The sequence below is a fragment of the Barbatula barbatula genome (genome assembly GCF_947034865.1).
Source record: "Barbatula barbatula genome assembly, chromosome: 21".
NCBI lineage: Eukaryota > Metazoa > Chordata > Actinopteri > Cypriniformes > Nemacheilidae > Barbatula > Barbatula barbatula.
The window spans coordinates 19,304,123-19,331,916 of NC_136784.1; the positions used below are offsets into that span (position 1 = coordinate 19,304,123).

Here is a 27,794-nt window from a genome sequence, read left to right on the forward strand (position 1 = left end):
ACGCTCGGCTTCTCGTCCCAAGTGTCAGCGACGCGGACCAACACTGACAGAGTTTCTTTCTTCGGCTTAGTGTGAAGACGAGAAATGAGTGATATCTCCAGCTCCGCCATACACTCTGCACAATAAAGGACATTAAAGCAAAAGGAGACATGGAAGAGGAGTTCGAGGATATTGATTCAGAGAGCCGCTGGCAGAACATTTATTTAGTAAGTAAGGCTAAGAGAGCTAGCATGCTAATGAGCCACGCAATCTCCTGTTTTCTGTCTTTTCTTGAGCTCTTTCATTTCGGTGTCCTCTAACTCTTATTCTCTTTTTGGCTGTTTATCTGGTGAGATAGTGAAAGCGAAGCTGATGTTTTGAGGCTTGTTGTCATATGTTGAAACTAACGTTAAGTGAGTGAAACAATGACTGGATCTCAAAATGCTTTTACTAGATAGCACGCAGGATATCAGAAGCTGTTTAGTCATACGCGTATCGTTTGGTGCGCTGTAACAAAAGGTTCTTTGACGTTGTAACTAGATCACATGGTTGAATGTTTTACATGTGACAACTTAAGAGACTGTCAAACCTAGTTAGTGGTCTATTACTAAAATAATGCCGTCTGGATTTGTGACAGCAGTGTAACATTGCCATAGTGTATAAGAATAACAGTTACTGCGTATGATTTATCTATACGCGTTTATTTACTGTAAACGGTGAGAGAACTGTTACAGGCTTATTATGATTCTGCCATCGACCAATTAACAGTAAAGTTACTTACTTATTCAAGTTACTATTTCTGGAAGCTGTTCAGTCTCAAGTGATGTGATCAACATGATTCTTACGAGCTTTTTTGTGTGTTTTCTAACTTGGGCAGTATAACGTTACTTGAAGCTGAAACGAAACTTCATGAAGCCAGTGCATCATTATGTGTTGTTGATAAAAAACACATTTATTTCAAGCTCTTTATGTCATTTTCCCTCAGGAGATACGCAACCAGTCCCACGAATGTGCTTTCAAAGTGGCCAAGAATCCAGAGAATCGCAACCGCAACAGATACAGAGATGTTAACCCATGTAAGTAAAACCGATTTAAACGCACAAGCTGAACGAGATGAAGTATTCACGCACTCCACAACGTCTAACTTGCATTGATGGAACTAGTCGTGTTTGTCACATTGTGTATTCAGTGTGTGTGGATTAACCTTTATTTTCTACGATTCTACAATAAGTTGACCACAGTCGGGTGAAATTAGAAAACACAGAAAACGACTACATCAATGCCAGCCTGGTGGTAATGGAAGAAGCCCAGAGAAGATACATACTTACCCAGGTGAGTGAACAGCTTTTTATCCGCTCAACTGATCTGGAGCTCCTAACATGCAGTGAGTGTACTGTAGCGTTGAAGTGTAACTCTGACGAAAAACTCTAACCTCCATTTGTCCCTAAAACGCAAATGAAGGTAGTTTTGGATGCTTTCTGAATCCTCCTAACTTGGACGTTCACACCAAGCGATCATTTGAATAAAGTAAATCGCGCTATTCGCGTGTAGTTGGACACTTGAACATTTTGACTTTACTTGCTTCATTCGCACGTGAAATTCACTTCACAACAGATGCAAATTTGCCAGTCTCATTGCGAAATGTCTGACATGGTTTTTGTTGATATTTACCAGATTGTTTGACCTCCTCACTCCCTTTCTTCCAAGCAGGATGCTTTTTATTCCGGTTTCGATAAGAGTAAGAAGATGTATCGTACAGCTAAGGGTATCCAAATATAGCGACGATGATTTTGTCCTCCATTATTGTTTCGGATTTCTGCGGAAATATGATTTTCGTTGTTAAATCAATCTACATACAGTATTATGTAATACCTATAGTACAATTTGATGGGTGTTGCACTGTAAATTAATCCTACATGTTTCTTTTATGCTGGTAGGATAATCTGACAGGGTTTAACTCTGTAAATGTATTTTATGTGATTATTTAGAATTGGTAGGACTATCTGGTATTCTGCATCGTGAAATCACCCTACCTGTTTTTTTTTTGTCAAAGTGGTTTAGATTATATTAAGTTTTGCCCTGTGGTTGGAAAATCTGATATGGTAAGAGTCCAAAAGCTCCCAAAACTACCTTAATTAGCATTTTTGGGAAAAATGGAGGCCATGCAGATGTTAAACTACTTGAGAGTGTGTATTTAATGGCTCAGAATTCATGACAGGAGCATTTCACATCATGGTGTGTATAGGAGCTATAAGAGAGCATGAACAACAACTTGCCCCACACAAAAATCTTCCAGTTAATATCATAATTGTTTCCAGTATTTTAAAAAGCTTCACCTAAAAATAAAATTCTCTCATCATTTCTTCAACGTCATGTCTTTTAAAACCTCTTTCTTTATATAGAACACAACAGAAGATATTTTAATAAATGGCTCCGTGGTTTTGCTTCCATACAGGGGAAGTCAAGGGGCTCAATGTTTTTTCAACATTCTTTGAAATATCTTCCTTTGTGTTCTGCAGAGAACAGAATCACTTTTCATGTGAAGTCACGAGTGTTATCGGAACTCCCCCTGAAAAGGTCTGTGATGCATTTGTTCAGGTGTGAGAATTTAGCAGCTCTTAGTAAAGCCTTTGACAACCCATATCTTTAGACGGCATAGATTCTTAACTATTAGTCTGCAGTTAATCTGTTTCTGACAGTAGATTTCGCAGTGAGATTTTGCTGAAGGATGATGTAGGCAGGAAGGGGGATGTTTGTCTATTAGCAAGTAACATCTGTGGGTTGAAGGATGCTTTTTAAAGGTCAAAAGCTATTAAATACCTTGAGTCAGCCCTTCAGAGAGGTTTTGGTTTGCTATTGCTCATGTGTAGGTTTGCCAGACATTTTGACATTAAGTGATTTACATAGCTGGCTGTTCTGAATGTGTAAAACATATTTTTTAAATCTACTAGCCGGTACCTGAATAACTATACTATGGACCCTGATCAGAGGTGTGTTTTAATATGTTTTCTGCCTACAACAACAGCTAGATGGATCCGCATGCAGTTGTCTTAATTTAAGTTCTTAAAAGGCGCGAGACCTCAAGACGCTGCTTTATAAAACCCCAAGAGAACATCTCTGCACATTCTAAACAAAGGATGACTACACTAAGGGTGATAAAATATAACATAACATTGATTTAGTTATTAATTAATAAATTATTCTGATCTGTTTTTAATGCCAGTCAAACAAATTAACAAAGACAAAAAACGACTGATTAACTTGTGTAACTTTAAATGGTCTCATCTATATTTAGGTTCTACAGTGAAGACTATGATGTTATTTTACATTTGATTACTTTGCACGGTTTATTTCATTTGTATGTTTGCGTTCTTAACTATTTTTTATAATTTGATTAATAGTACTTATTTTATTACTTACTGATTAGGTGTCTTTGACAATATTTATCATATCATAATCGTATCATAACTGTACTTGTAAAATGCAAGAGGTACATTTTATTTATAATTTTGTGCTTGAGCCAGTGACAATTTTTGCATTTGCTATTTTTAAAGTGGGTAAAAATAGAAATGAAAATAACTTTGTGAACTGTATTTAGCCTTTTAATACAGGATTAATTATCGGCCATATCGGTATCGGCCGATATAGTACAGCAGGCTTCCAATGTTAAAGAATCATCAGATATCGGCCACAATTTACATATCGGTGCATCCCTAGTCTTATTACGTCATAAGATATTTTTTATTACTATTTGGATGTATTGTGTGGTTTAATTTGATTTTATTAAAATGTACTACAACAAAATCTACTAAAATATATATATTTGAAATTATTTGCTACTTGCAGAATTCAGTCGATCTCTCTGGATTTATTTATTGCAGTGGTATTAATAACTGATTAAATTCTGACATTATTCGCTGATCTCACTGAGCTATTGTGCACACGCTGTTATCCTGAATATTATCCACGTTCAAATAGTAGAACTTTGTGAACTTTGGCTAACCGAAGGGTAAATTGAGGGTGAGTAAAATTTTGGCAAATGTAATTTCTGGAAACCTTCTATATATAAGTCTATATGTATACTAGTTTTCTGTCAGATGACTAGTTGACCAATTTAACCTATCCCAGCAAACATCAGGCTTTTTTGTGTTTGTTTGTTGTCAGGGTCCTTTGAGAAACACATGTGGTCACTTCTGGCTGATGATCTGGGAGCAGAAGACCAAAGCAATTATCATGCTCAACAGAGTCATAGAGAAAGGCTCGGTAAGTTTCACTGGTCCAAACCTTTAATTTTTCTTCAAAAACATGTATGAGAGCATGAAACATGCTTCCCTCAAGTTCAAACAGCAGAAGAGTAACTTACTAAACACTATAAAGGTTGAAGATCATCACATTAAATTTGAATATGTTCCACTACAATTTGACAACCTAAGGGGCCATTAAGACAGAACACCTTTTTTTCATTCCAAAATGCTACATTTCCATTGTTTTTCAATGTAAACACGTGTTTGATGGACGTGCGTGACCGTTACGCTTGTGTCTTATGAAGCGCCTCACACACAAGCGCCGTGTTTTTAAGACGTGTCAAGTAAAATCAACTTTTACATGCAGCGCTGCTCATCAATGTCAGTTCCAAAAGCATTGAACCAATCAGAAGATTGCAAGCTTCTGTTTACAGTAGCAAGTTGGCATGACAACTCAAAAGTGCGAGACCTCTGCATTTTAGGCTGCGCTTTAAATAAACATCTGAGCGCTAAGTCTCGCCTCTTTGGTGTTTTGTGAACAGAATGGGGCTTTTAATATGGTTGTTAAATACATTGGGGTCATTGAAGTTAAAAAGGTTGAGAACCTCTGATCTAGAGAGTTTTGTGTTTCAGACATGGAATTCTCATTTGAAATATTGAATGATCATAAGAGTTTTAAAAAACTTTTGAGAAGGGTTGTATGATGGTCAATATTCTATGGCCTCTATGCATCTTTGTTGTAATAACAAACAGGGTTGTAACGTTTTGTAATGTATTATGAATGTGTGTTTACACATTCCTTAAATCTAGGAAAAGTGTGCACAGTACTGGCCCACACAAGAAGAGCGTCAGATGTCGTTCCGTGACACCCGCTTTGTGGTAACACTAGTGTCAGAGGATGTGAAGTCATATTACACCACCCGAGTGCTGGAACTCCAGAATGCAAATGTAAGTTTTTCAAATTCATCACAGAAATATGCTCACAAAATCCCCATTTACATTAACCTTTACATGGATATTACATTTACATTTATGCATTTGGCAGACGCTTTTATCAAAAGCGACTTACATTGCATTATACTATATATTTGTTTCTAAGTATGTGCAATCCCCTGGGATCAAACCCATGACCTTGCTAGTGCCGCACCCCTCTTACCACTGAGCTACAGGAAAGTTTATATTATATTAGTTTGTTCTCCTTTAAGTGCGTTCTACTTGCAATTTATTCAATGCTGCAGAAATATTTAGAATCGTTGTCTGTTTTTTAAAATAATTATTTTACTCACTCAGACAGGGGAGACAAGAGAGATCTACCACTTTCATTACACCACATGGCCTGATTTTGGTGTCCCAGAATCCCCTGCCAGCTTCCTGAACTTCCTGTTTAAGGTGCGCGAGTCTGGCTCGCTTGGGATGGACCAAGGTCCGGCCGTGGTCCACTGCAGTGCTGGAATTGGACGCTCCGGAACATTCTCTCTGGTCGACACCTGTCTTGTCTTGGTGAGCTTGGTCTCAGCTAATATTTTTTTTCATTTCCCATACTTGAATTCTTATTTGTTCTTAATGATTTTACATTACATTTATTCATTTGGCAGACGCTTTTATCCAGACTAACATTTTGTCAACACACTAAACAGTACCGTTAGTTTACAAAGCCATGCTACTAGGAGGATTAAAACTGGAGTAAGCAAAGCAGAGAATGAACCAAATACAGTTATTGGTTATTCAAATAAATGCGGAACAGTTTTCTTTTGAGGTGTTTTTTTTAAAGTTGTGAAGCATGCTGCAGTTCAGGTGGAGACGGGTAGTTCATTCCACCACAGGGGAACCGAATGAGTAAAGGTTTTTGCAAGCGATTTGGTGCCTCACTGTGATGGAATAACCAGGCAGCACAAATTTTTAGACTGAAGGTGACTGGAGAGGATCTAGACCTGGAGCAGTGGGTTAGAAGGCCAGTGTCTGCGATTTAAACTTGATGCAGGCGGCAACTGGCAGCCAGTGAAGTTAACTCCGGAGGGGCTATTTTAGTCTAATTAAAAACAAAAGGTGCATCTGCATTCTGGATAATTTGCGAGGGCTTGATTGCATTGATTGGAAGGCCGGCCAGTAGAGAATTGCAGTAGTCCAATCTTGATATGACTCTAGCTTGGAGTAGCAGCTGAGAGGCATGCTCCTACAGGAACTGCCTGATTTTCCTAATATTGTAGAGAACATACATGCAAGGCAGAGAGGTTGCTGCGATGTGAGAGGTGAATTTCAGCTTGTCTTCAGAAACACCCCAAGATTCCTCAGACTTTGTGGGTGTTAAAGTTTGGGATCCCAGCTGAATTGAAAGGTGGTGTTCAATTGATGGGTGGGCCGGTATAACCAGGAGTTCTATCTTGGAGAGTTTGAGTTTTAGGTGATGCTCTTTCATCCAAGAAGAGATGTCCAGAAGGCAGGCAGAGACACGGGTAGAGATGGTTGGATCATCTGGCTGAAAAGAGAAATAAAGCTGCATATCATCTGCATAAAAATGGTATGAGAACCCATGTGGCTTAATAATATTCTATATATAGAAAAGAGGAGAGGATAACTTAAAGAATCTGCCTGTGAGATGAGTGTCTAACCAGTTGAGTGAGATACACAGTTTGGAGAGAGTGGACAGCAGGATCTGGTGGTTCACAGTGTCGAAAGCATAAGAGAGATCAAGCAGAATAAGGACAGATGACAAAGTTTTAGCCCTTGATTAGATTAGATTAGATTCAACTTTATTGTCATTACACATATACAAGTACAGTGTAACGAAATGTAGTTTAGGTCTAACCAGAAGTGCAGTTAGCAAGTGCAGGATATACAGTTAGAATAAATACAGAATACAATATGAGAGAATATAATACAGTGGGCATGGACTATAAAAATATTTTGCAGTAGGAAAGTTCTATGAAAATTTGACAGTAGGTATATACTATGAATAATATATACAGACGGCTATATACTATTTACATTAATGTACAGGTGGATATGAACAGATAATAATTTAGACTTAAATAGTGCAAGTGACTTAGCATTGGCTATTAAAGTTGCAGTGCAATAGGTGAGTTAATGCAGTTGTTGAAGTTAATGCTGTTATTAAAGTTACGGTGGAGTATACGAGTTAATGCAGTTAATAGTTTGCAGTCCAGAAGATGAGTTAATGCAGTTTATAGGTTACAGAGCAGTAGATAAGTTAATGCAGTTATTGAAGTTACCGTGCAATAGATGAGTAGATGCAGTTCATATAATTACAGTGCAGTAGGTAGGTTAGTGCAGTTATGGAAGTGGTCCATTAGTGCAAATGAGCATTCAGTTAAATATTGTGTGCAAGTGAGCAATACAGAGTGCAAATGATGCTGTGTGTGTAAACAGTCCGGTAGAGCAGATAACATGAAGTACTGGTGTGTACAGTTCAGTCATGCATGCAGCTCTGTAGTGCAATGTAAACAATGTTATAGCAGCGAACCTTGAGAATGCTGCGAGCTCGACGCAAACAGTGTTTCTTCTGGATGTCCTCAATGGCAGAAAGTGTAATCCCTGTGATGCGCCGGGCTGTTTTCACCACCCGCTGCAGTGCCTTGCGCTCAGCAACAGAACAGTTCCCGTACCAGACTGTGACACAGTTGGTCAGGATGCTCTCTATCGTGCAGCGATAGAAGTTCACCAGGATAGTTGAAGACAGTTGGTTCTTCTTCAGTGTCCTCAGAAAGAAGAGACGCTGGTGAGGCTTCTTGACCAGGCATGAGGTGTTGGTGGTCCAGGACAGGTCCTCCGAAATATGAGTCCCCAGGAATTTAAAACTGGAAACACGTTCAACAGCCATCCCATTAATGTGGATGGGGTCGTGTGTGCCTCCTTTCGCCTTCCTGAAGTCCACGATGATCTCCTTTGTCTTGGAGGTGTTAAGGAGCAGGTTGTTGTCGGTGCACCATGTGGCCAGGTGCCGGACCTCCTCCATGTATGCAGTCTCATCGTTGTTGCTGATGAGACCAATCACTGTTGTATCATCTTCAAACTTGATGAAGGAGTTAGATCCGTTCACAGGCCTGCAGTCGAGTGTGAAAAGGGAGTAGAGAAAGGGGCTCAGTATGCAGCCCTGTGGTACACCAGTGTTGAGGGTGGTGGTGGTGGAGCAGATGGGGCCTAACCTAACAAGCTGAGGCCTGTTCGTCAGGAAGTCCATAATCCAGTTGCAGGTAGGGTTGTTGATGCCTAGGTTTCCAAGTTTGACGATTAGCTTGGAAGGGATGACGGTATTGAAAGCAGAACTGAAGTCTACGAACAGCATACGTGCATAAGTGTCCTTATTGTCCAGATTTGTGAGCATGGAGTGCAGCGCCATGGACACTGCATCATCTGTGCTCCTATTGTTGCGATTGTTGCAAATTGGTATGGGTCCAGTGTGGGTGGTAGAGAGTCCTTTAGGTGTGCCAGGACCAGCCGCTCAAAGCACTTCATGACAATGGGTGTGAGTGCTACAGGGCGGTAGTCGTTCAGGCACGTCGGGTTAGAATTTTTTGGAATGGGCACAATGGAGGTTGATTTAAAACATGCTGGAACCACTGCTTGGGCGAGGGACAGGTTGAAGATGTCCGTGAAGACCCCAGCGAGCTGCTCTGAACATGCCCGGATTACGCGACCAGGGATCCCATCTGGGCCAGCAGCCTTGCGCGCGTTGATCTGACTTAGTGCATTGTGAACATCAGTGGCGTTAAGTGTGATGATTGGGTGGTCAGCAGAGGGTGTGAGCTTGGTAGCGGTTTCCTTGTTGTCTCTCTCAAAGCGAGCATAAAAGTCATTAAGCTCGTTCAGGAAGACGGCATCTGTGGCTATGGGGGTGGAGTGTTTGGGTTTGTAATCACTGATGGCCTGGTGCCCTGCCACATGCGTCGAGGGTCAGAATTGGAAAAATGCTCCTCTAGTTTCAGCTTGTAGCAGTGCTTGGGCTTTTTGATGCCCCTCTTCAGATTTGCTCTAGAAGTACTATAGGCCTGTGCATCATCCGATCGGAAGGCAGTGTTACGTGCTTTCAACAGGAGACGCACTTCCTTGTTCATCCATGGCTTCTGATTAGGGTACGTGGTGATCTGCTTCTGGGTTGTGACACTATCAATGGTGGAATTGATGTAGTCCAATACAGAGGAGGTGTAACTGTCGATGTCCGTGTGAGAGCCACTGGTGGCCTGAGAAGCAAACAGACTCCAGTCTGTGTGTAGAAACCTTTCCTGGAGTGAAAAGTCTGCCCCCGCAGGCCACACCTTGATGGTCTTCACTGATTGCTTCACACGATTAATGAGATTAATGTACTTGGGGGTGAGGAACAAAGAAAGGTGATCAGATTGACCCAGGTGGGGGAGGGGGGTCGCGGCGTAAGCTTCAGCCATGTTTGTGTGACATGATCCAAAGTTTTGTTTCCTCTTGTGTGGCAGGAAACATGCTGATGAAATTTAGGGAGCACTGTCTTTAAGTTTGAGTGATTAAAATCTCCCGCAACAATAAATGCAGCCTCCGGGTGAGCAGTCTGTTGTTTACTGATGGCTGCATGGAGTTCTTTCATAGCAATTTTGGCATCAGCATCCGGTGGAATATAAGCTGCTGTTATAATGGTGGAAGTGAATTCCTGTGGCAGATAAAACGGTCTACATTTAACCATGAGAAACTCAAGGTTAGCCGAGCAGTGTCTCCCGACAATAACAGAGTTCGTGCACCAAGTATTGTTGATGTAAATGCACAATCCACCTCCTTTTGTCTTACCGGATTCCTCTGCCGTTCTATCCGCCCGGTGTGTGTTGTAGCCCGCTAACTCAATAGCGTTGTCCGGTATACCGCTGTGTAGCCATGTTTCCGTAAAGATTATGACATTGCAGTTCAAAAGTCTTTTGCTGTTGGTGATGCGGAGTCTAATCTCGTCCATTTTGTTCACTAGTGATCGAACATTACCAAGCAAAATGCTGGGTAAAGAGAGCCGGTGTGGTGTTAGCTTTAGCCTAGCTCTTAGCCCTCCGCGCTTCCCCCGCCTTTGTTTACGATCTCGACGCCGCCGACAAGCAGTTCCGCCCGGCCGTGTAGGGTGCGTAGCATCGGATGTTCTGACGATCTCAGGGACGAGTTGAATGTTGCTGATACAACTTCCGGACATGCGTAAACTGATATCCAAAAGCTTCTGCCGGGTGTACGATGTAAATGCACAACTGTTCTGGACGAACAGACCCGAGATGAGCAAGAAATACACTATATAAATGCTAAAACTGGAGAGACGCTGAGCCTCGCGATGTTCACGCGCCGCCATCTTGGTCATTTGCTTGCCGTAGGTTCTCAACGATAGAGAGGAGAGCGGTCTCCATAGAATGTTCTTTCCTTAAGACGGATTGCTAATTGTCCAGAAGGTCGTGCTGTGAGAGATAGGCAGACAGTTGGTTAAATACTACCCCTTCAAGGGCCTTGGAAAGGACAGGCAGGAGTAAGATTGGTCTTTAGTTGCTAACCACTGAGGGGTTGAGTGTCAGTTTCTTGAGTAAAGGTGTTACAAGGGCTGGTTTAAACAAGCTGGGGACAGTACCAGTGGTGATTGAGGTGTTTTTAATGTTTGCGAAGTTGAGGCAGTAGTGATGGAGAGATAGGCTGTAGGAGATGGGAAGGGATTGGGTCGAGGGGACAGGTAGTAGGCAGGGTTCAAAGGACAATTTTGGAGACATTAGTCTTGCCGAGGGGAGAGTTGATGATAGCAATGAGTAAGAAAGAGATCACGGATGCGTTGAGCAGAGAATTATCTCGCTGACTGCTGATGACTTTGTCAACTTCTTCACTGATAAAGTGGAGACCATCAGCAGTCAGCGAGGTATTGGCAGCAGGTGAAGAGGGACAGAAAAGAGAGGAGAAGGTTGAGGAAAGTTGAGACGTGGGTTAGATGCAGTTTGGATTTTGAAAGTACTTTGTTTTGGCTGCAGAAAAATCAGTATCGAAGGAGTCAAGAAGATGTTGATACTTTGAGAGATCAGCAGGGTCTCGAGACTTGCGCCACTTCCTCTCTGCAGCCCTTCGCTTGGTCCTATGGTCACGTTGAGTCTCAGAAAGCCAGGGGCAAGAGGGTATAGGACTTGCAGGCCTAGAGGTAAGAGGGCAGAGATTGTCAAGACAAGATGTTGAGGTTGTACAGAGACTAGCTCCCTCAACGTTAAGAGAATTATAAAGTATTGTGCTGGTAGGGAGGAAGACATCATGGACGAAAGCAGGTGGAGAGAGGAAACAGAAATTACGACAGAAAGAAACGGGGTTAGGGGGTAGAGGTGAGATTACAAGGATGGTTATCGTGAACATTATAAAGAAATGGCCCGAGACACTCAGGTGAGTAACTAGAATATTATAAGTGGTGCGGTTACGAGTCAGAACAAGACCTAGCTGTTGTCCTCCTCTGTTGATTGGGAGGGGTGTTGGCCCAGCGGAGGAAAAACGAGCAGAGGAGAGCTAAGAAGTCAGCTGCTTGTGTTAAATCTAGTTGTATGTTGAAGTCGCCTAGCATAACCAGTGGAGTGCCTTCTTCAGGGATAGTGGACAGCAGCGTGTCAAGCTCTTATAAGAAGTTTCCCAGGTGACCTGGAGGGTGATAGTTGACAACACAATGTATATTTTGATGGATAAGTGATGGTGATTGAATGTTATTTGGATGAGCTGTTGCTGCAAGGAAGAGGCAGAGGAGTGAATTTCCATGTGTGGAAACAAGCAAACTTTTCCCCCTCCTCGCCCACATGGATGAGGAGTGTGGGTGAAGTTGAAGTTGTTGGAGAGGGCCGATGGGGTGGCAGTGTTTTCATTACATATCTATGTTTAAGTCGGTGCAAGAACATTGAGATTAGACAGACTGGCGAAGGCCGGGATGAAGTCTGCCTTGTTGACAGATGACTGTCAGTTCCAGAGCCCTACAGCCAGACAAGCAGACTATGGCAGGCTAGTGCAGAGTGACCGAAGATGGTGCTGAGGTCTCTGCTGTGCACGTTTGTAAGTCTATCTACGGTGGACAGTCTGAATGTCTAGTCTAATCAATGCTAATATAATACAGGGTCCCTGATTGCTCAATGAGTCAGTGATGCTTCACAGCTCTATTAACAGCTCAAGGCTTCAAAATGACTTCAAGTGCTAGGTGAAAACTCAAGCTAGATGGCTAGGTGCTATCAATAGGTACTTGACACACAACAGTTTACTTTAAAAGCAGTGCAGAAAGTGCAATAGTCCTTTGCTAACAAACAGCTACAATTCCAGTTCAAGCCATCAGTAAATTCACTTCAGCTATAGCTGGCTAGGCAGACAAATTTCTTCTCCCGTTTGTTTTAATGCTTTACTGGATTTCATGCTTTACTTTTCCTGTTCCTACAGTTCCTGTGATGCATAGACTTTTACATATCCTTGTTTCTAATTTATGTCATCACTGATGTTTGACAGATGGACAAAAGGAAAGACCCATTGGCAGTGGACATCAAAAAGATTCTGCTGGACATGAGGAAGTACCGGATGGGTCTGATCCAGACCCCCGACCAGCTGCGTTTCTCTTACATGGCTGTGCTGGAAGGTGCCAAGTACATTATGGGAGACTCCTCTATGCAGGTATATGATAGTGATCAAGATCACGACAGGGAGCTAATCCCAGCTGAATCACCAAATACTGGACTTTTGTCTTCTCTCACTGTATGAATATTGTTGTCATTCAGAAACATTGGCGAGAGCTCTCCAGAGAGGACCAGGAGCCTGTGTCAGAGTCCCCCCCACCACAGCAGCCTCCTAAATTCACAGAACGCCACAACGGCAGCAAGCTGTCTCATCTGGACGACAGCATAGACACGAAGACAACAAAGAAAACGGCTCTAGAAACTCCCAATAAGGAACCAGAGAAAGATGCAGGAACATAGTACGTATCCAGTGTCCTTACATTCATCAGTTCTTTATACAGCCTGAGAGTTTTTCTCAAGAATCATCCTTGAGACTATGCGTACTTAGCATGTGTGCATCAGTAAATCTTTTCATTGTTACCTTGAGGTTTGAACCATCTGTTGGGGCTTTTCCACAACATAGTACTGCACGGAACTGTTGGGTACAGCTTACTTATGGGAGGTTTACCACTGGGTACCCGAATCGTACTAAACCTGACAGTACCCTGCAGTGGAAAAGCCCCATGTGACAACACATTTTGTCATTCGCTTGATTTCTTGGTCCACATTGTTCTTGGACCACACTTCAAATGGTTGGATTAAACATAAAATAGATTTGTCTGATTTGTTTGTTTGTTTTCTCTCTCCAGTGCTTGCAAGAGAAAAAGGAATGAGAAGCTGCCCAACCCAACACAAAAGAGTCAGAAGCAGACGAAATCCAGGATCAATGACCCTGACAAGAAACGAAAAAGGTAAAACTGATTCATTGAGTGTGTATATGTCTAGTTGTGTTTATGTCATATGATCCCGCAGATGTCTCAATCCAAACTGCTCTGAGTATTTAAGTAAGTGTCTTAGATCTGATGCATGAGCTCCAATACTCTCATGGGTTATGAATAGAGTTGGGTATCGTACGAAACGATTCCTGGTTCCAATTCCGGTTCATTTAAATTAAATATAATTTTTATCGAATTTACCTTAATTGAATGTAGTGTGGCTGACTGTAAGATATTAAGTAACGATACACATTCCATGTATGCACACATTCCATAAAGTCTCTATTTTACAAATAATAAAGCAGTCCAGGACAGGGTGAGATGCAGTGAGTTCTTTCCACATTTTTTACATTTAAAATGCATGAAAATAAGTATTTTCCATCACTTTGTTTATCGATCTTGAAAATAGCTGTAGACTAGGTTAACCCTCAGTATAATGTAATTTAGTGGTGGCAGGAGCTGCGCTGCATCTGTGGAGTGAGTTCAGTCATTGAAAACTTTGTTTTCGCTAGGGCTCTGCAATTAATTGAAAATGAATCGTAATCGTTAACTTTGGCCTTCAATTGAGGTAAATGATTTTTCCATTTTGCAAGATCTTCTCTTTTCTTGTAGTATAAATCCATAGTGCACCTTTTCAGTTAAATTCAGAGTTTAAAAGCCAAGTTACTTTATGATTTTTGTCATAATCAAGCAGCCCTGAGTCCGCTGTGTTTCTGTTTTGTTTGTGACATCCTTTATGGGAAACAGTGGTGCAAAGCTGCTCAGAGCGCTTGGCAACGGTTCGCACCAGAACCGATTTTGGAACTGAAACTTATAAATTGCTCAAGGTTCCCAACAGGTGTTATGAGTAATTTAGACCTTTCGTTGGAAATTTACAGACCAATTTATAATCGCTGTCTATGATACAGGGCTGTAAGTTAACTTTTTTTGCTCATAGCACTGGTGCTAGATCGTTAGAAAGCCATAAAATAAATTCTCAGAGAAACTCTTGAGATGAAGTTCGTGTGTTCGTGTCCTTGCAGTAAGACGCAGCTCATTAAACTGTGAAACTCATTCACTCACACAGACAGAGCAGCCAGATGATATATGTAAATAACAGCATTCCGCATCCGTGAGTCTGCATCTAATTATATGGACTCAATGCAGCTTAGTTAGATTAAAACTAAGTAAAATAGCGGAGTGCCACTGATTAACGTCACACACAAACAAGCACAATGACAAATACGCAGCTCTGTCAAACTGAGAGTTCACACCAGACTCAGCTTGTGCGAATAAATCGCGCTATTCGCACGTAGTTGGATGCTTGAACATTTTGAGTTTACTCGCGTTGGGGTTGGGAGGGACTTCTGCCAGGCAGCTCCAGTCTCGTTGCGAAATGGCTGACATACATTTTGTTGAGAGGGTGCCTGCGCTTTATGTGCTATGGAAGGCTGAAAAACGGTACCGCATACTATGAATGTTTACATGTTGTGTTCAATAAAAACATGAAAACGTATAATGCTTGTGCGGTATTAGTTTAAGCAGACTGTGTTTCTCTATTGTTGTGATTTAGATGAAGATCAGAACACATTTTATGACCAATTTATGAAGAAATCCAAGTAAGCCCAAAGGGTTCACATACTTTTTCTTTCAACTGTAAAAAGATTAGATTCCATGTGGTTTGTCCTGTTCACACTGCTTTGCAGTAAACCAGTCTGGGTCACATATGGGCAAAAAAATCTGATTTTGGTGGCAGTGTGAACGTAGTGTAAATGCACCTGACAAACCTTATCGCATATGTGCTACACTGGGAAATGTATTCTTCACACAGACTGATTTTTTTCGTGCCACATGCGACTTGCATATGGCACTGTACAGCCCTGGTACAATATATATCCTGTAGGGCTGTGCATGTCCATACTGAGGCCGATGCAATATGCATCTCGATACGATTTGATTCGATATAACACGATGCGATTCAATGCAATACGTTGCAATGGAAAAAATATGATGCTGTTTAATTTAGTGTGTTACCCCTTCTAAAAAAAACAATAGAACTTTGCCCAAAACACAACAGAATATTTTGTGGATTTTTGGATTGGATTTAATGGTGATAATGGCAATTGTATTGGTTTTAACGGTGTCTACTGGTATGTGATGGATTTAAATGATTCCTGAAAAAAACTATAGAAACCATTAAAGAGATGGTTTAGTGATTTTCATGGTTTTAACAGGATTTGTACTGACTTTAATGTATACCGTAATGGTTCTACTGGTATTTGATGGATTATATTGGAGGGATGTTAAATCCTATTGGAATATTGCCCAAAACACACTACAAAAGGAATTTTGTGATGGTTACAATGGAAAAAGCTATTTGGTTGTAAGGGTATTCTAATGGAAACCTTCAGAATTTCTGTAATGGTTTCAATTGGGGTTCTATGTTTTTAGTCAGCAGGGATATTACTGGCAGATGGGAACCAATAGAACACCATTAAATCCTATTGGAATAATGGCCAAAATACAATACAGAATTGTTTTTTAATTTACTGACTGTCACAAACAGGTATTGGAATCCATCGTTCTCTGTTAATCCCATAGATTTAACATTGTGACAAACTTTGAAGGGTCATGTTTCCTAGCGAGGATTTTGTCAAAACATGTGAGTTACCACGTTTGAAGAGGCTGGCAGGTAAAAACATACTTCACAATAGGCTGTAATTTGTACCCCTGGGGCGTAAGAGCCGGCTGAAATTGCTCCATAGACATATAATGGTGAAGAAAATGCCCATAGACTGCAATTATAAATGGCCCAAGTGGGATATCTTCGCGGCACATTGTCATAGAGACCAGCACCAGCTCATTTGACTCAGGGAACCAATCAGTCTCTCAGGATCACCATTAAGCCATCAAGCCACGGCCTACTAACCATTTAGAGCACCTTTGCAACCGATCCTATAGACCGCTATTATAAAAGGCCTAGATATATACCTTTGCAGCGCAGTGTAATAGAGAGATATAGGTGTGGGTTAATTTCACTTATGGTTAGAAGTACCATCAATTGGAAGATGCCTAGACACTCCCTGGCAACCAAACAGAGAACCTTAGCAATGGTTTAGCAAGGCAAATATCTCTGCATCAGAATATTGTAGAGACACGGGGGATGGTTCCTTTTATGTTGCTTGGAGTATCATCGCAACATATAATGTATATCTTAAATATACTGAGGGGGATCTTCCTGAAAAGCATTTCATGATCTTAATAACAATCACAATCTTTCCAGTTTTGAATATGGACTTAATACAGTCTATTGCGTTAAACAATCACTGGTTCTGTAAACTTTATTTTAAATATTAAAATTGTGATCAACAGACCATTAGATGGCATACTATAAAATAACAGACTTTCAAGTTCTCGGAACTCAAATAGGCCTACAGAAAGTAAGAAAGTGGAGAAAAGACCATTATTACTATTGTCAGAAAAAACTTAATTCCTAAATATGGACTACTAAAACTCAAAAAACTAAAATAATATAATAGTTTGTATATAATAGTTGTGTGATTGTTTTATGATCCGGCTTATGTTATGGTTGCAGTCTGGGCTGTATTTGCTGTACGTGACACAGCGAGTGTGGCCGTTGGGAAACCTCCCCAATGAGGCAGCAGTGGTGTATCAGCAGGATTTCTGTAAAGCTTGTCCAGGCTTCTGAGAATCCTCAGGCTGTACGTGAGATCCAGACTCAAGCCTTGTGTGCTGTGATGTGCTGGTCTGACGCTTACTGCTGCTGTCATGACCCTCGCTATGTTTTCATTTGACCTCTTTGAACTGAGCCTCAGCATGGTGTGATGTTTTCGCTTTTTATTCCATTTTTCTGTGTGTTGATATTGACTGGATCTTAGGTTTGTACCCTTACTAATTTAAATAAGTGAAAGGTAGGTCCTAAGGCCTATAGGTTTATTTTGAATGTACCATGATGGTATGCTTTAATTTGCTTGAATTAGAAACGTTTATTTTCATATAACCCGGTGGATGGATAGCACTTGTGTGTTTCTGAAAGCTGAGGTGCGAGTGTGTTTTGTGCCGCCAGAGCTGACCACAAAGGATGCATGTGTAACAAGACCTTTTTTTGTTTAAAACTGTATGAGTTGCCTTGTGTTCAACCCCTTAATCAAATCTGTGTTGGCCAGCATTTTTTCCACTTTATAGAGCGCATCCATGGGGTTCTGTAAGTTAAAATCCCATCTGTCTTCTCTATAGAGAAAAACTATTTTCAGCAATTATATAAAAACACCTCAAACAATAGCAAGATCCCACCCTCCCTTCTCACTAAAGCCACACCTCCTCCAGAACACATCAACGTGCTAATAACAGAAGATTGGCTGTTTCTCTTTGGACTTACGTTCTTGCGGACACCAGTCTAGCCAGGCATCCTAGCATCACATCCGGGTCTTTTATGGATTCCCTGTACTCTGAACTTTGACGGTTGATGATGATGAAGAGCGTGAACACAAGGATGCAAATTCACTGAAGAACGCATATTGAGAAACAACCATTGTTTGCGCAAGGGGTGCAGGACATATACTGAAAAGTCAAGTCAAAGCAATTTGTTACCTAACCTGCTATAATAAATTACTTTGCCATTTTTGCTGGCTAAAATTATGGCGGCAATGGCACAAGGTAGTATAAAGAGCTGTGACCACCCATACCCATAATGCTTTGCAAACTACATATGCTTTAAAGTTTAAGTTTGTTTGCTGGTTTATTTGGTTAAACGTAAGGCTGTCGACATTAACGCGTTAACACATGCGTTCAATTTATTTCCGATTAACGCATTAAAATATTTAATGAAATTAACGCAGCATCCGTTTATTTGGTCATCCTTTACCCTAATAGCCTAAGATTATATAATCATGCTCTCATTCATGTAAAAGCCTTTAAACAATTTAAGCGCGATTTAAAACTGTTGCTTTGACTCGTTCAGTATACAGTGGGTACAGAAAGTATTCAGACCCCCTTAAATTTGTCACTCTTTGTTATATTGCAGCCATTTCCTAAAATAATTTAAGTTCATTTTTTTTCTCATTAATGTACACACAGCACCCCATATTGACAGAAAAACACATAATTGTTGACGTTTTTGCAGATTTATTAAAAAAGAAAAACGTAATATCATATGGTCCTAAGTATTCAGACTCTCTGCTTTGACGCTTATATATTACAGAGCTCAGAGACAGAATTGTGGCAAGGCACACATCTGGCCAAGGTTACAAAAACCTATCTGCTGCACTTAAGGTTCTTAAGAGCACAGTGGCCTCCATAATCCTTAAATGGAAGACGTTTGGGACGACCAGAACCCTTCAGATTCTGGTCGTCCGGCCGAACCCGTCCGGCCAAACTGAGCTATCGGGGGAGGAGAGCCTTGGTGAGAGAGGTAAAGAAGAAGGCTGAGCTCCAGAGATGCAGTCGGGAGATGGGAGAAAGTTGTAGAAAGTCAACCATCCACCAGTCGGGGCTTTATGGCAGAGTGGTCCGACGGAAGCCTCTCCTAAGTGCAAGACACATGAAAGCCTGCATGGAGTTTGCTAAAAAACACCTGAAGGATTCCAAGATAGTGAGAAATAAGATTCTCTGATGAGACCAAGATAGAACTTTTTGGCCTTAATTCTAAGCGGTATGTGTGGAGAAAACCAGGCACTGCTCATCACCTGTCCAATACAGTCCCAACAGTGAAGCATGGTGGTGGCAGCATCATGCTGTGGGGGTGTTTTCAGCTGCAGGGACTGGTTGCAATCGAGGGAAAGATGAATGCGGCCAAGTACAGGGATATTCTGGACGAAAACCTTCTCCAGAGTGCTCAAGACCTCAGACTGTGCCGAAGGTTCACCTTCCAACAAGACAAAGACCCTAAGCACACAGCCAAAATAACAAAGGAGTGGCTTCACAACAACTCAGTGACTGTTCTTGAATGGCCCAGCCAAAGCCCTGACTTAAACCCAATTTAGCATCTCTGGAGAGACCTGAAAATGGCTGTCCACCAACGTTTACCATCCAACCTGACAGAACTGGAGAGGATCTGCAAGGAGGAATGGCAGAGGATCCCCAAATCCAAGTGTGAAAAACTTGTTGCATCTTTCCCAAAAATACTCTTGGCTGTATTAGATCAAAAGGGTGTTTCTACTAAATACTGAGCGAAGGGTCTAAATACTTAGGACCATGTGATATTTCAGTTTTTCTTTTTTAATAAATCTGCAGTATGTCAATATGGGGTGCTGTGTGTACATTAATGAGAAAAACAATTAACTTAAATGATTTTAGCAAATGGCTGCAATATAACAAAGAGTGAAACATTTCAGGGGGTCTGAATACTTTCCGTACCCACTGTAGATAGACAGCTTGTAGCTGTGGGACGCGACAATTCCATCTGGTTTAAGTTCTACAGTCACAGGCTAAAGGCTGCATCGGTGAATCTCTGTCAGACAGCGCACCAGTATTAAGTTCTCTTTTGTGCTTGAATGAGCAAAACCACACAAGATTATGCAAGAAAGCTTGTTTTGTCTAGCATTTCATGATCACAAATTTAAAAAAATCCTAAAAGAATGCAAAGAGTTGTGAAAATGGGAAATGGAAATGTTCTTAAAGGGGCCGCGTTCTTAAACCTGCTGCTGTGAATCCTGTCACTAATGTTAATCAAAAAATCAACGTGTTTTGTAGCTTTAATTCTGTATTTAATATAGAATTTAGCATTAAAGACTGTAAAGTGTTTGAGAACTTAATTCAATTTCTGTACATTTCCTACCGTTAGACACGATAGCTCTCAATTATACTGTACTTCAATGTTGAACGGCTATAATTAATGTTAAAATAAAGAAATAATAATCAATTTAATGAAGACATCATTTGCAGTAGCCTACTAACATCAGAATTTTGGCTTTCATTCATAAATGTATGCCGTTTAAGAAATCTGTTGTTTCTAAATTAATTTGGAATTATTAGAATGTAAAAGTATATTTAAAAACATGAATGTCATGTGCGATGAATCGTGATTAATCACAGAAAGAATGCAATATGTGATATGTCAGAACGCAACGTCGTGAGAATTTAAGAATGTTTTGCAATGCTTATGGAGGAAATGAATGGAACAACTTCCAGAACAGAGGCTTTAGAAAAAAGTGGTAGGGTTTATTGCAGTAGTAAAGAAATATTTGCCTAAATACATTACACACACAGTCAGTCAGATCAGGACAATCAAGATAAACAAAGTTGTTTGAACACACCCAGCAAAACATGTTGAAACAATTCTATTACATCTGAAATAAGAGGTTATAGGAGGTTATGTCCATGTTGCATGGTGGGGGATTAACTTCCTATAATTCTTAATATTCTGAGGCAGTTCATGAATGAAATGATCATGAATAAATTGAATATCTCACTTAAAAGAGCACTTCACGCAGAAAGGTACTCACCCTCATGTTGTTCCAAACCAACACTTTTCCTCTGTGGACCACAAAAGGAGTTCTTGCTTTTCACGTTAAAGCATTATGACACAGGAACTAGGGATGCTCACATTGACCGTTTAGCTGTTAACCCATTTAAAATCTTGACCGATTAATACTATCAGTTAAACGATTTAAAAGGTATGTATAATATTTTTTGGATACTAATTTAATTCTGTATGGTGAATGAAAAATATGCTATTCATGTAACTCACGAAGCGTGCAGACGCGTGCGTCCGGGTGTAAATGCCCTACGAAACATTTTCGAGACACATATAAATCCGATCATGCTAACCACTTGGCGAAACTGGACAAGTGTAATTCATCTGATTGTTGAGGCCACATTTATCAGGACAGTGCGCGTCATGGCAGCCTTGCTCAAGCTCCTTGTGTTAAATGTAGATGCGCTACAATCGCGCCCGCAACATTCTCTGTCTTCCCTGCGTGTCGCCAAAAAAATGAAGCTCAGCAAAGCTAATAGGAGCGATACTGCAAGGGAATGTTGGTGCTAGCAATCAATTTATTTACATAAACTTATCTCATGATGCTTCACATCGGTAGCCTCCTGTGCGCTTTGGAAAGGAGGACAAAATGGCGCGACCCGTGTTTCCCATGCTTTCGGGTATAGCGGATCTGATTTATATCTGCTAAGACACATTTATGTGGCAAAGTGCCCTCTTTGGATATTAATCTGGTGGAAAGCAAATGTAACGCGATTCCCGAGGCGTAATGTCTGCGTTCCCCAGGACATCCATGCTCTCTGAAAGGGTGTTTTTTGCCACTGGTCTAACTGTCAACAGGCTCCAAATTGTCCCCACACAAGTAAACATGTTACTTTATTAAATAAAAACTCAATGCTTCGGATTGAGGAAGGCCGGCAATTTTTATTTGATGAAAAAACTTTCTGACGGAAATAAACTTGCTTTGGATTTATATCATTTTAGTTTTTCTCCATTGTCCAAAACGCTGCAGGTTTGTGAAAACTTGATCATATGTGAATGCAGGTGCTGTTGTTGGTATTGTCGTTATACTGCTGTTTGTATGTTTAAATAAATCTGTGAAAGAAATGTTTGTATTTTTAACATGTCAGACCCTCATGTCTCATTTCAAAGGCTGCGTCCTCCAGATGTCCCATGTGAAGGCGACAAACACGACTTCCGGAGGACGCAGCCTTTGAAATGAAACACAGCATGTATTTTTAAGTAATTCCAATTTAATATTAAAATCTTATCAGGTAACGGTTAACGTTCGGATAACAAGCGTCGGTTCTCGGTTAGGGAAATTAACGGAAATGAGCATCCCTAACAGGAACCAATAGCGTTTGGCATCACTGACAATGTCATTGATTTTGACCCACAGAAAAAAGGTCATAACAGTCTGGAACTACATGAGTAAATATGACTGTTTTGTTTAGAAATTTAACACAACTGACTTTATATTCCATGACTCTCGACAGAGCGAGAACAACCAGTGACTCGACCTCGCGGCAACCTCAGCAGGAGACCTCCATCCCATAATGCCCCCACGTTTTCAAAAGCATTTACAGCATGAACTTTAGGAGGAAAGATCTCCACTCGGCACAACAGCATACACCAGCACTATTGCAGTGGAGGAAACTCAATGTCAAGAGCATAGCGCATCGCCACGGTTTGAATTGGTTTTTATTTCCTTGGACCTGTTTTGTCTTTTTTATGCTTTGCCTTTTTGTTTTTGGTAGAAAAAGCAGCAGGATCTGACGTAGGTCTATGCATTTCGACCGCTGTTTAACATTGTATTTTTAGACAACCTTTTTTCGGAGGCAAAATGAAATGCTCTATTTTTATAAGAAATTACTTGAAATTTCCTCTTGAAATTGTATTTGCAGGGCTATATTTAGCCCCTTTATTCAGTTTGGGAGATTGTAAGACGATGTGTCATGCTGTAGAGTGCTCACATTGTGTACATAGTGTACCTTCCGGGATGTAAAAAATGAATTGTACAAAATGTTGAACGTTGTAAGACACACCAAAAAAACCAGCAGTGTCTAATATTAAAGAGTCTTACTTTTCTTTACCCAAGAGTAGGATCCATGAATAAAACTGGTATCATTTAGTTTCTGTAAAGATGAGCTGCTTTGTCGTCTTATTTCAAACGGTGGTGCTCAGAAAGGTGCTAAACTTAATTTCGTTTCATAACGCAGTTTTCTCCTTTTGATTTTGGGATGAAATGAATAAATGTTTTTGTAATTCCTGCTATGAAGGGACATGACTTCTCTATCTTTTATGTAATGATGGCATGATCGTGTACATTCAGTGTTTTTTTTACTTTGTCCCACACATAAAGGCCAATGAACACAACACTGTTCCAGGCAGGTTTGAAGAAGCGTCACATTACAAGAACTGTTACTCTGCTGGGAAACTCAAGTGGCAGAAAGCCAAGCAGATTATGTCATCCACTAATGGGTGGACCGAGATGAGAATAGCACATCAGCATGACATGATGGGAAATCCGACAACACAAAGGTTTTTGTTAAAAAGCAGTTTATTTACAAGCCAAACTTCTTTTCTGAGTGTGTAAAGGTAGTATGTCAGTCCATAATGGTTAGACTGTTGCAGAGCAGATCAGCCGCCACAGATATTTCTCAGCTTTGCTTTAGAAGAGAAGAGGTGGGATACCGCTGCCGAACAGCAGACTCCATGAGGGAGGGACCCTCCACTGCACAGACCCCTGTGTCTGAGAGGAAACATAACACACAATGCTGAAGCTACAGAGAAAAATCTGACTGTTTTATTGTTTGTATACATTCCCACTCAAATGTTTGGAAACATTTATTCTTACATTATTTCCACCTTTTAAGATAATAATAAACTCATCAGAACTAAAGAGTAGCACAGTTGTACCTTTGGGAATTATATTGTGACAAAGCATCTAAAATAAATAAGATGATTTACTCAGCTTCCAGAGGTCTCACCCTGAGAAGTGTTTTAAACCATATTGAAGTTCTCAATATATTCAGGGCTCTTGATTGGCTGCTTCATTATTGGGTCATCCATTTAGAATATAATATTTCTAATGAAAGAATTGTATATGTTGGCACAATTATATGCTTGTCTACAAGTCATTTTAGACATTTAACAATACACATTGAGATTAAACGATTTTTAAGATGATTAGAAACATTTCAGTCAAGCATTTCCAAACTTTTGACTGGTACGTTTTATTTATTTAACACTCTGTTAGGTTCAGTTTGATCAAATCGTTACTGTTGTGATATTTTCTGAATATCAAGACTATTTTTTTTCTATTCTACTTTTATAGAATTTGCCATTTAGATACATATAGATTATAGAAGAGTGTTCTTCAATGAACCGAAGAGAGCGCACGTAACTCCGCTCTTCATCAGGTTACACTGGCTCCCTGTTGCCGCCCGCATAAAGTTCAAAGCTTTGCTCCTGGCCTACAAGACCAACACAGGATCTGCACCATCGTATCTCCACTCGCTAATGCAGATCTATGTTCCTGCCAGATCACTGCGGTCTGCAAAGGAACAACGGCTAGTGGTACCATCCCAAAAAGGAAAAAAGTCACTCTCCCGTACCTTCTCTGGATCTGTTACACATTGGTGGAATGATCTACCAGCTGCTACAAGATCAGCAGACTCGGTTGCCATCTTTAAAAAACGCATCTCTTCCGTCAACACGTCGCTGATTGATTTTTCCTAATTCTCTTCCCTTTCCTTCTTTATAAAAAAAAAAACTTCTAACCTCACTATTCTTAGCTTTTTATACTGTGCTAGACTTTGATGGACTAGTTTGATGCACTTATGTATTTTATGGCCTATGTTGTTATAATTACTTCCAATGTTTCCTCATCTGTAAGTCGCTTTGGATAAAAGCGTCTGCTAAATGTAAATGTAAACACTCGACACGAGGGGCATGTTGACCTACTTCGGGTGTGAATTTGTCCGTTTAAGTGCAAGAATTTAAGACAACTCAATATTTGCGACATGTCTGAGACTTTCCTTGTGCTCGCTTCTGATCTTCTCACAGCGCAAGTGAGTTTTCTTGTGCATAATCTAGCACTAAAATGTTTAAATTGGCAAGGCTTGAATGATTTTAGTTTAAACAGCAACATGTGCTGTTCAGGTCACACCTGCACTCGAGCGCTTGCAACACCCGGGTGATGAAAGCATAAATGACTGGTCATATTACAGCATACGTAAATCCTATTGAAATTTGTCTACGGTATTTGAGTGTTCGTAGGTATTTAATGTGTATCCATCGACAAACATACATTAGCTGAACTTTAACAGTCTGTTTTACGCACTATACTTTTTAACAAACCATATTATAAATGCAGTGTCAGATTTAAGATGAGCGGGTGCCGAACCGTTCGGTTCAACTTTCTAACCGAGAATCCTAATAAAAACGTAACGCTTCATTGTGTTACCTGTTTCTACACCTCTGAACACATTTCTATCATCATCCCAAAAATGACACACTGGACCTTTAAGGCCAGCCCCAGACTAATGGTTATCAAATGCATTCTTAATAAGCGGCTTAAATATCCTAATTTAACTAATGCACAGTCATTAAGCTGAGCCTTGTCTGTGAAACTGGGCCAATACTTGCAAGTTCACTCATTTACGATATCAATTACTTACAGGTTTTTCTAGCAGATGAAGCCACTCATTGAGATGGTTAATAAGCATGAAAGCATCAGCAATGTTGTCTCCTTCTGAACAGAAGATCAGAACTACCGCCATAGAGATGTCTTCGGTGCAGCTGAGAACAAAAAACCTCTCCCATCAGTCATTTGTTTATAAAAAAAGTCCTCAAAGTGAAATGGATGTTATTTTCACGTGTGCTAAAATGAGTGAGGCATCAAGTGTGTGAAACAATGTGTCAATTTCAACTCCAAACACAAAGGACTGTCACAGGCATGCAATAGATACAGCAAATCTTGTCTTATAAAGTTGCTAGGGTCATTTACAGATCCGACACTGGTCTCCTGTCGGTTCCTATCCTGACATGCATGTCACAAATACCTTATGATAAATTGATGATTGATAAGTCAACTTTGGTCGAACACTGAGAAAAAGTGAATTTTGGTGTATACCAGTCTGTGTAAAGGGCTTTGGTCACCCCTCCTCCAGGAATATAGAGCCGCTGCTCTGAGTCAGGTATGTCAGGGAACACACTGATTCTCTCCATCTCCTTCCAGCCCAGTTCCTCTACTATCTGGCCCTGTGCCTTCTGCAGAGACGGTGTCAACAGATACCGCAGAGAGGTGCTGCTCAACATTGAGACAAAAACTTACATCAAAGGGTGAAACATATACAGTAGACTAGAGTATGACAGAGACTGCTGGACCAGTAAATGACCATCCAGAACAGGCAAAACACAAGCTAGAAAGCACCAGAACAACCATCATCAACACTGGCATCACGGCGTGAGTGTGTGGAGTACCGTTATCATGTTCTAAAGAACACACACGTTGACATTTACATTTCATTTGCTCTACAAATATAATCTGTGATGTTATTACCCCAGAAGCTGTCGGTCATCTCTCTGATAAGCATGACTGCTGGACAGCAGCACCGCTTTGACCAATCCACAACTTTTGATCCAGGAAACAAGGGACTTTCTAAAAGATCTTACTTTTGTCTATAACAAACGATAAACAACATCGGTTCGCAATGCACAGACAGCACACCGAACTGGAAAGACTTTACAAGCGATCACTTACCTGGATGACGGGTGTCCGTATTTGCAATACGACCAGTTTTAAGTCACTGTGGGAGTATACTTCACAGAAACAAATACACAACATCAGCTTTCATGTGCATTCAAAAAGAACTGATGTTCCTGAAGCTTTATTATGTGATATACCCTCTGCATTTGTACAAAGCTGGGAGGCGTCTTCTGCAGATGTGGCGTAAGGGTTGTTCCCCGCCATGGGAATGAGACAGTCAGTGTGGAGGTATCCCACTTTCGGCATGTTCAGTGTCGAGATCATGAGATCCACGGCGAGCTGACCCACATTTCCGACAGACACCGCAGGCTGTGAACATGTAACATAATCAAAGATACTGCATGTAAAAGATTGACGTTACGGACTGACGCAAACATGACCGCACGCGCACCGACGACGTTACTTAATATAGCCGCATTAACTCACCATAATCAGCGTGAAGCCTTTAAAACAAGGATCGTCACTTCCCGTCGAAATGAACATTTTTATGAGTTGAATCTGCTTTCGATGAAAATAGAGAAAAAACTCTGTAGCGGATCTGTAGTGATTTTTACTTTCAGTTTACGGTGTGGGAAAGGACCTCGCGGGGGCAGCCTTAATGCCTGAACAAAAAGCTTCGAAACGCAATGCAAAAAAAAAACATTGTGACCTTAATTCGTTTCCAAAGTACATCTTTAATTTATTAACATATTATTTATCTTTATTAGGGAGGCTAATGAAAGTATTACTTTGAACGTTTGACTGCCTGTTTAAACTGAAACGTGTCAAAATAAAGGTCCTTCAGACTTTCAGACCAGATGTAAATAAAAATGAATATTCATGAATATTTTTTATTAGCGTTAATTTATATTCTACAAGATCACATTATGTGACGTGAATTGCCAGCTGCACGTGCTTGCGTGTTTTAAGACAATTAAGGTAAGGTTTGAATGAATT

General features: G+C 40.6%; 2 protein-coding genes across 3 annotated transcripts; one reads left to right on the forward strand and one right to left on the reverse strand.

Moving 5' to 3' along the window:
• Positions 1 to 23,636, forward strand: ptpn2b (protein tyrosine phosphatase non-receptor type 2b). Of its 2 annotated transcripts, none has more exons than XM_079484031.1 (10): positions 1 to 206; positions 965 to 1,055; positions 1,211 to 1,311; positions 4,144 to 4,242; positions 5,034 to 5,171; positions 5,514 to 5,723; positions 12,675 to 12,836; positions 12,941 to 13,137; positions 13,528 to 13,629; positions 22,582 to 23,636. In XM_079484031.1, exons 1-10 carry the CDS (start codon positions 150 to 152, stop codon positions 22,640 to 22,642), a joined length of 1,218 nt encoding a protein of 405 aa, XP_079340157.1. In that variant the 5' UTR covers positions 1 to 149; the 3' UTR covers positions 22,643 to 23,636. The 2 variants fall into 2 exon arrangements, with proteins under 2 accessions (XP_079340157.1, XP_079340158.1); XM_079484032.1 differs by lacking the exon at positions 22,582 to 23,636 and adding an exon at positions 17,228 to 17,354 and having other exon boundaries at positions 3 to 206.
• psmg2 (proteasome (prosome, macropain) assembly chaperone 2) lies at positions 23,636 to 27,677 on the reverse strand. The gene is made up of 7 exons (XM_079484033.1): positions 27,285 to 27,677; positions 26,996 to 27,167; positions 26,853 to 26,911; positions 26,652 to 26,770; positions 26,223 to 26,396; positions 25,768 to 25,888; positions 23,636 to 23,837 (listed from the first exon to the last, which is right to left on the reverse strand). Exons 1-7 carry the CDS (start codon positions 27,339 to 27,341, stop codon positions 23,757 to 23,759), a joined length of 783 nt encoding a protein of 260 aa, XP_079340159.1. The 5' UTR covers positions 27,342 to 27,677; the 3' UTR covers positions 23,636 to 23,756.
• Positions 27,678 to 27,794: the final 117 nt, after the last annotated feature.

Bases quoted from the DNA above. Each gene is read 5' to 3' on its own strand.
- ptpn2b (XM_079484031.1), top strand. From the start codon at position 150: ATGGAAGAGGAGTTCGAGGATATTGATTCAGAGAGCCGCTGGCAGAAC. The intron at 207-964 runs GTAAGTAAGGCT...ATTTTCCCTCAG, and splicing joins GCTGGCAGAACATTTATTTA to GAGATACGCAACCAGTCCCA. The intron at 1,056-1,210 runs GTAAGTAAAACC...TTCTACAATAAG, and splicing joins ATACAGAGATGTTAACCCAT to TTGACCACAGTCGGGTGAAA.
- psmg2 (XM_079484033.1), bottom strand. From the start codon at position 27,341: ATGTTCATTTCGACGGGAAGTGACGATCCTTGTTTTAAAGGCTTCACG. The intron at 26,912-26,995 runs GTATATCACATA...GTTTCTGTGAAG, and splicing joins GCTTTGTACAAATGCAGAGG to TATACTCCCACAGTGACTTA. The intron at 26,397-26,651 runs GTAATAACATCA...AATGTTGAGCAG, and splicing joins GATGACCGACAGCTTCTGGG to CACCTCTCTGCGGTATCTGT.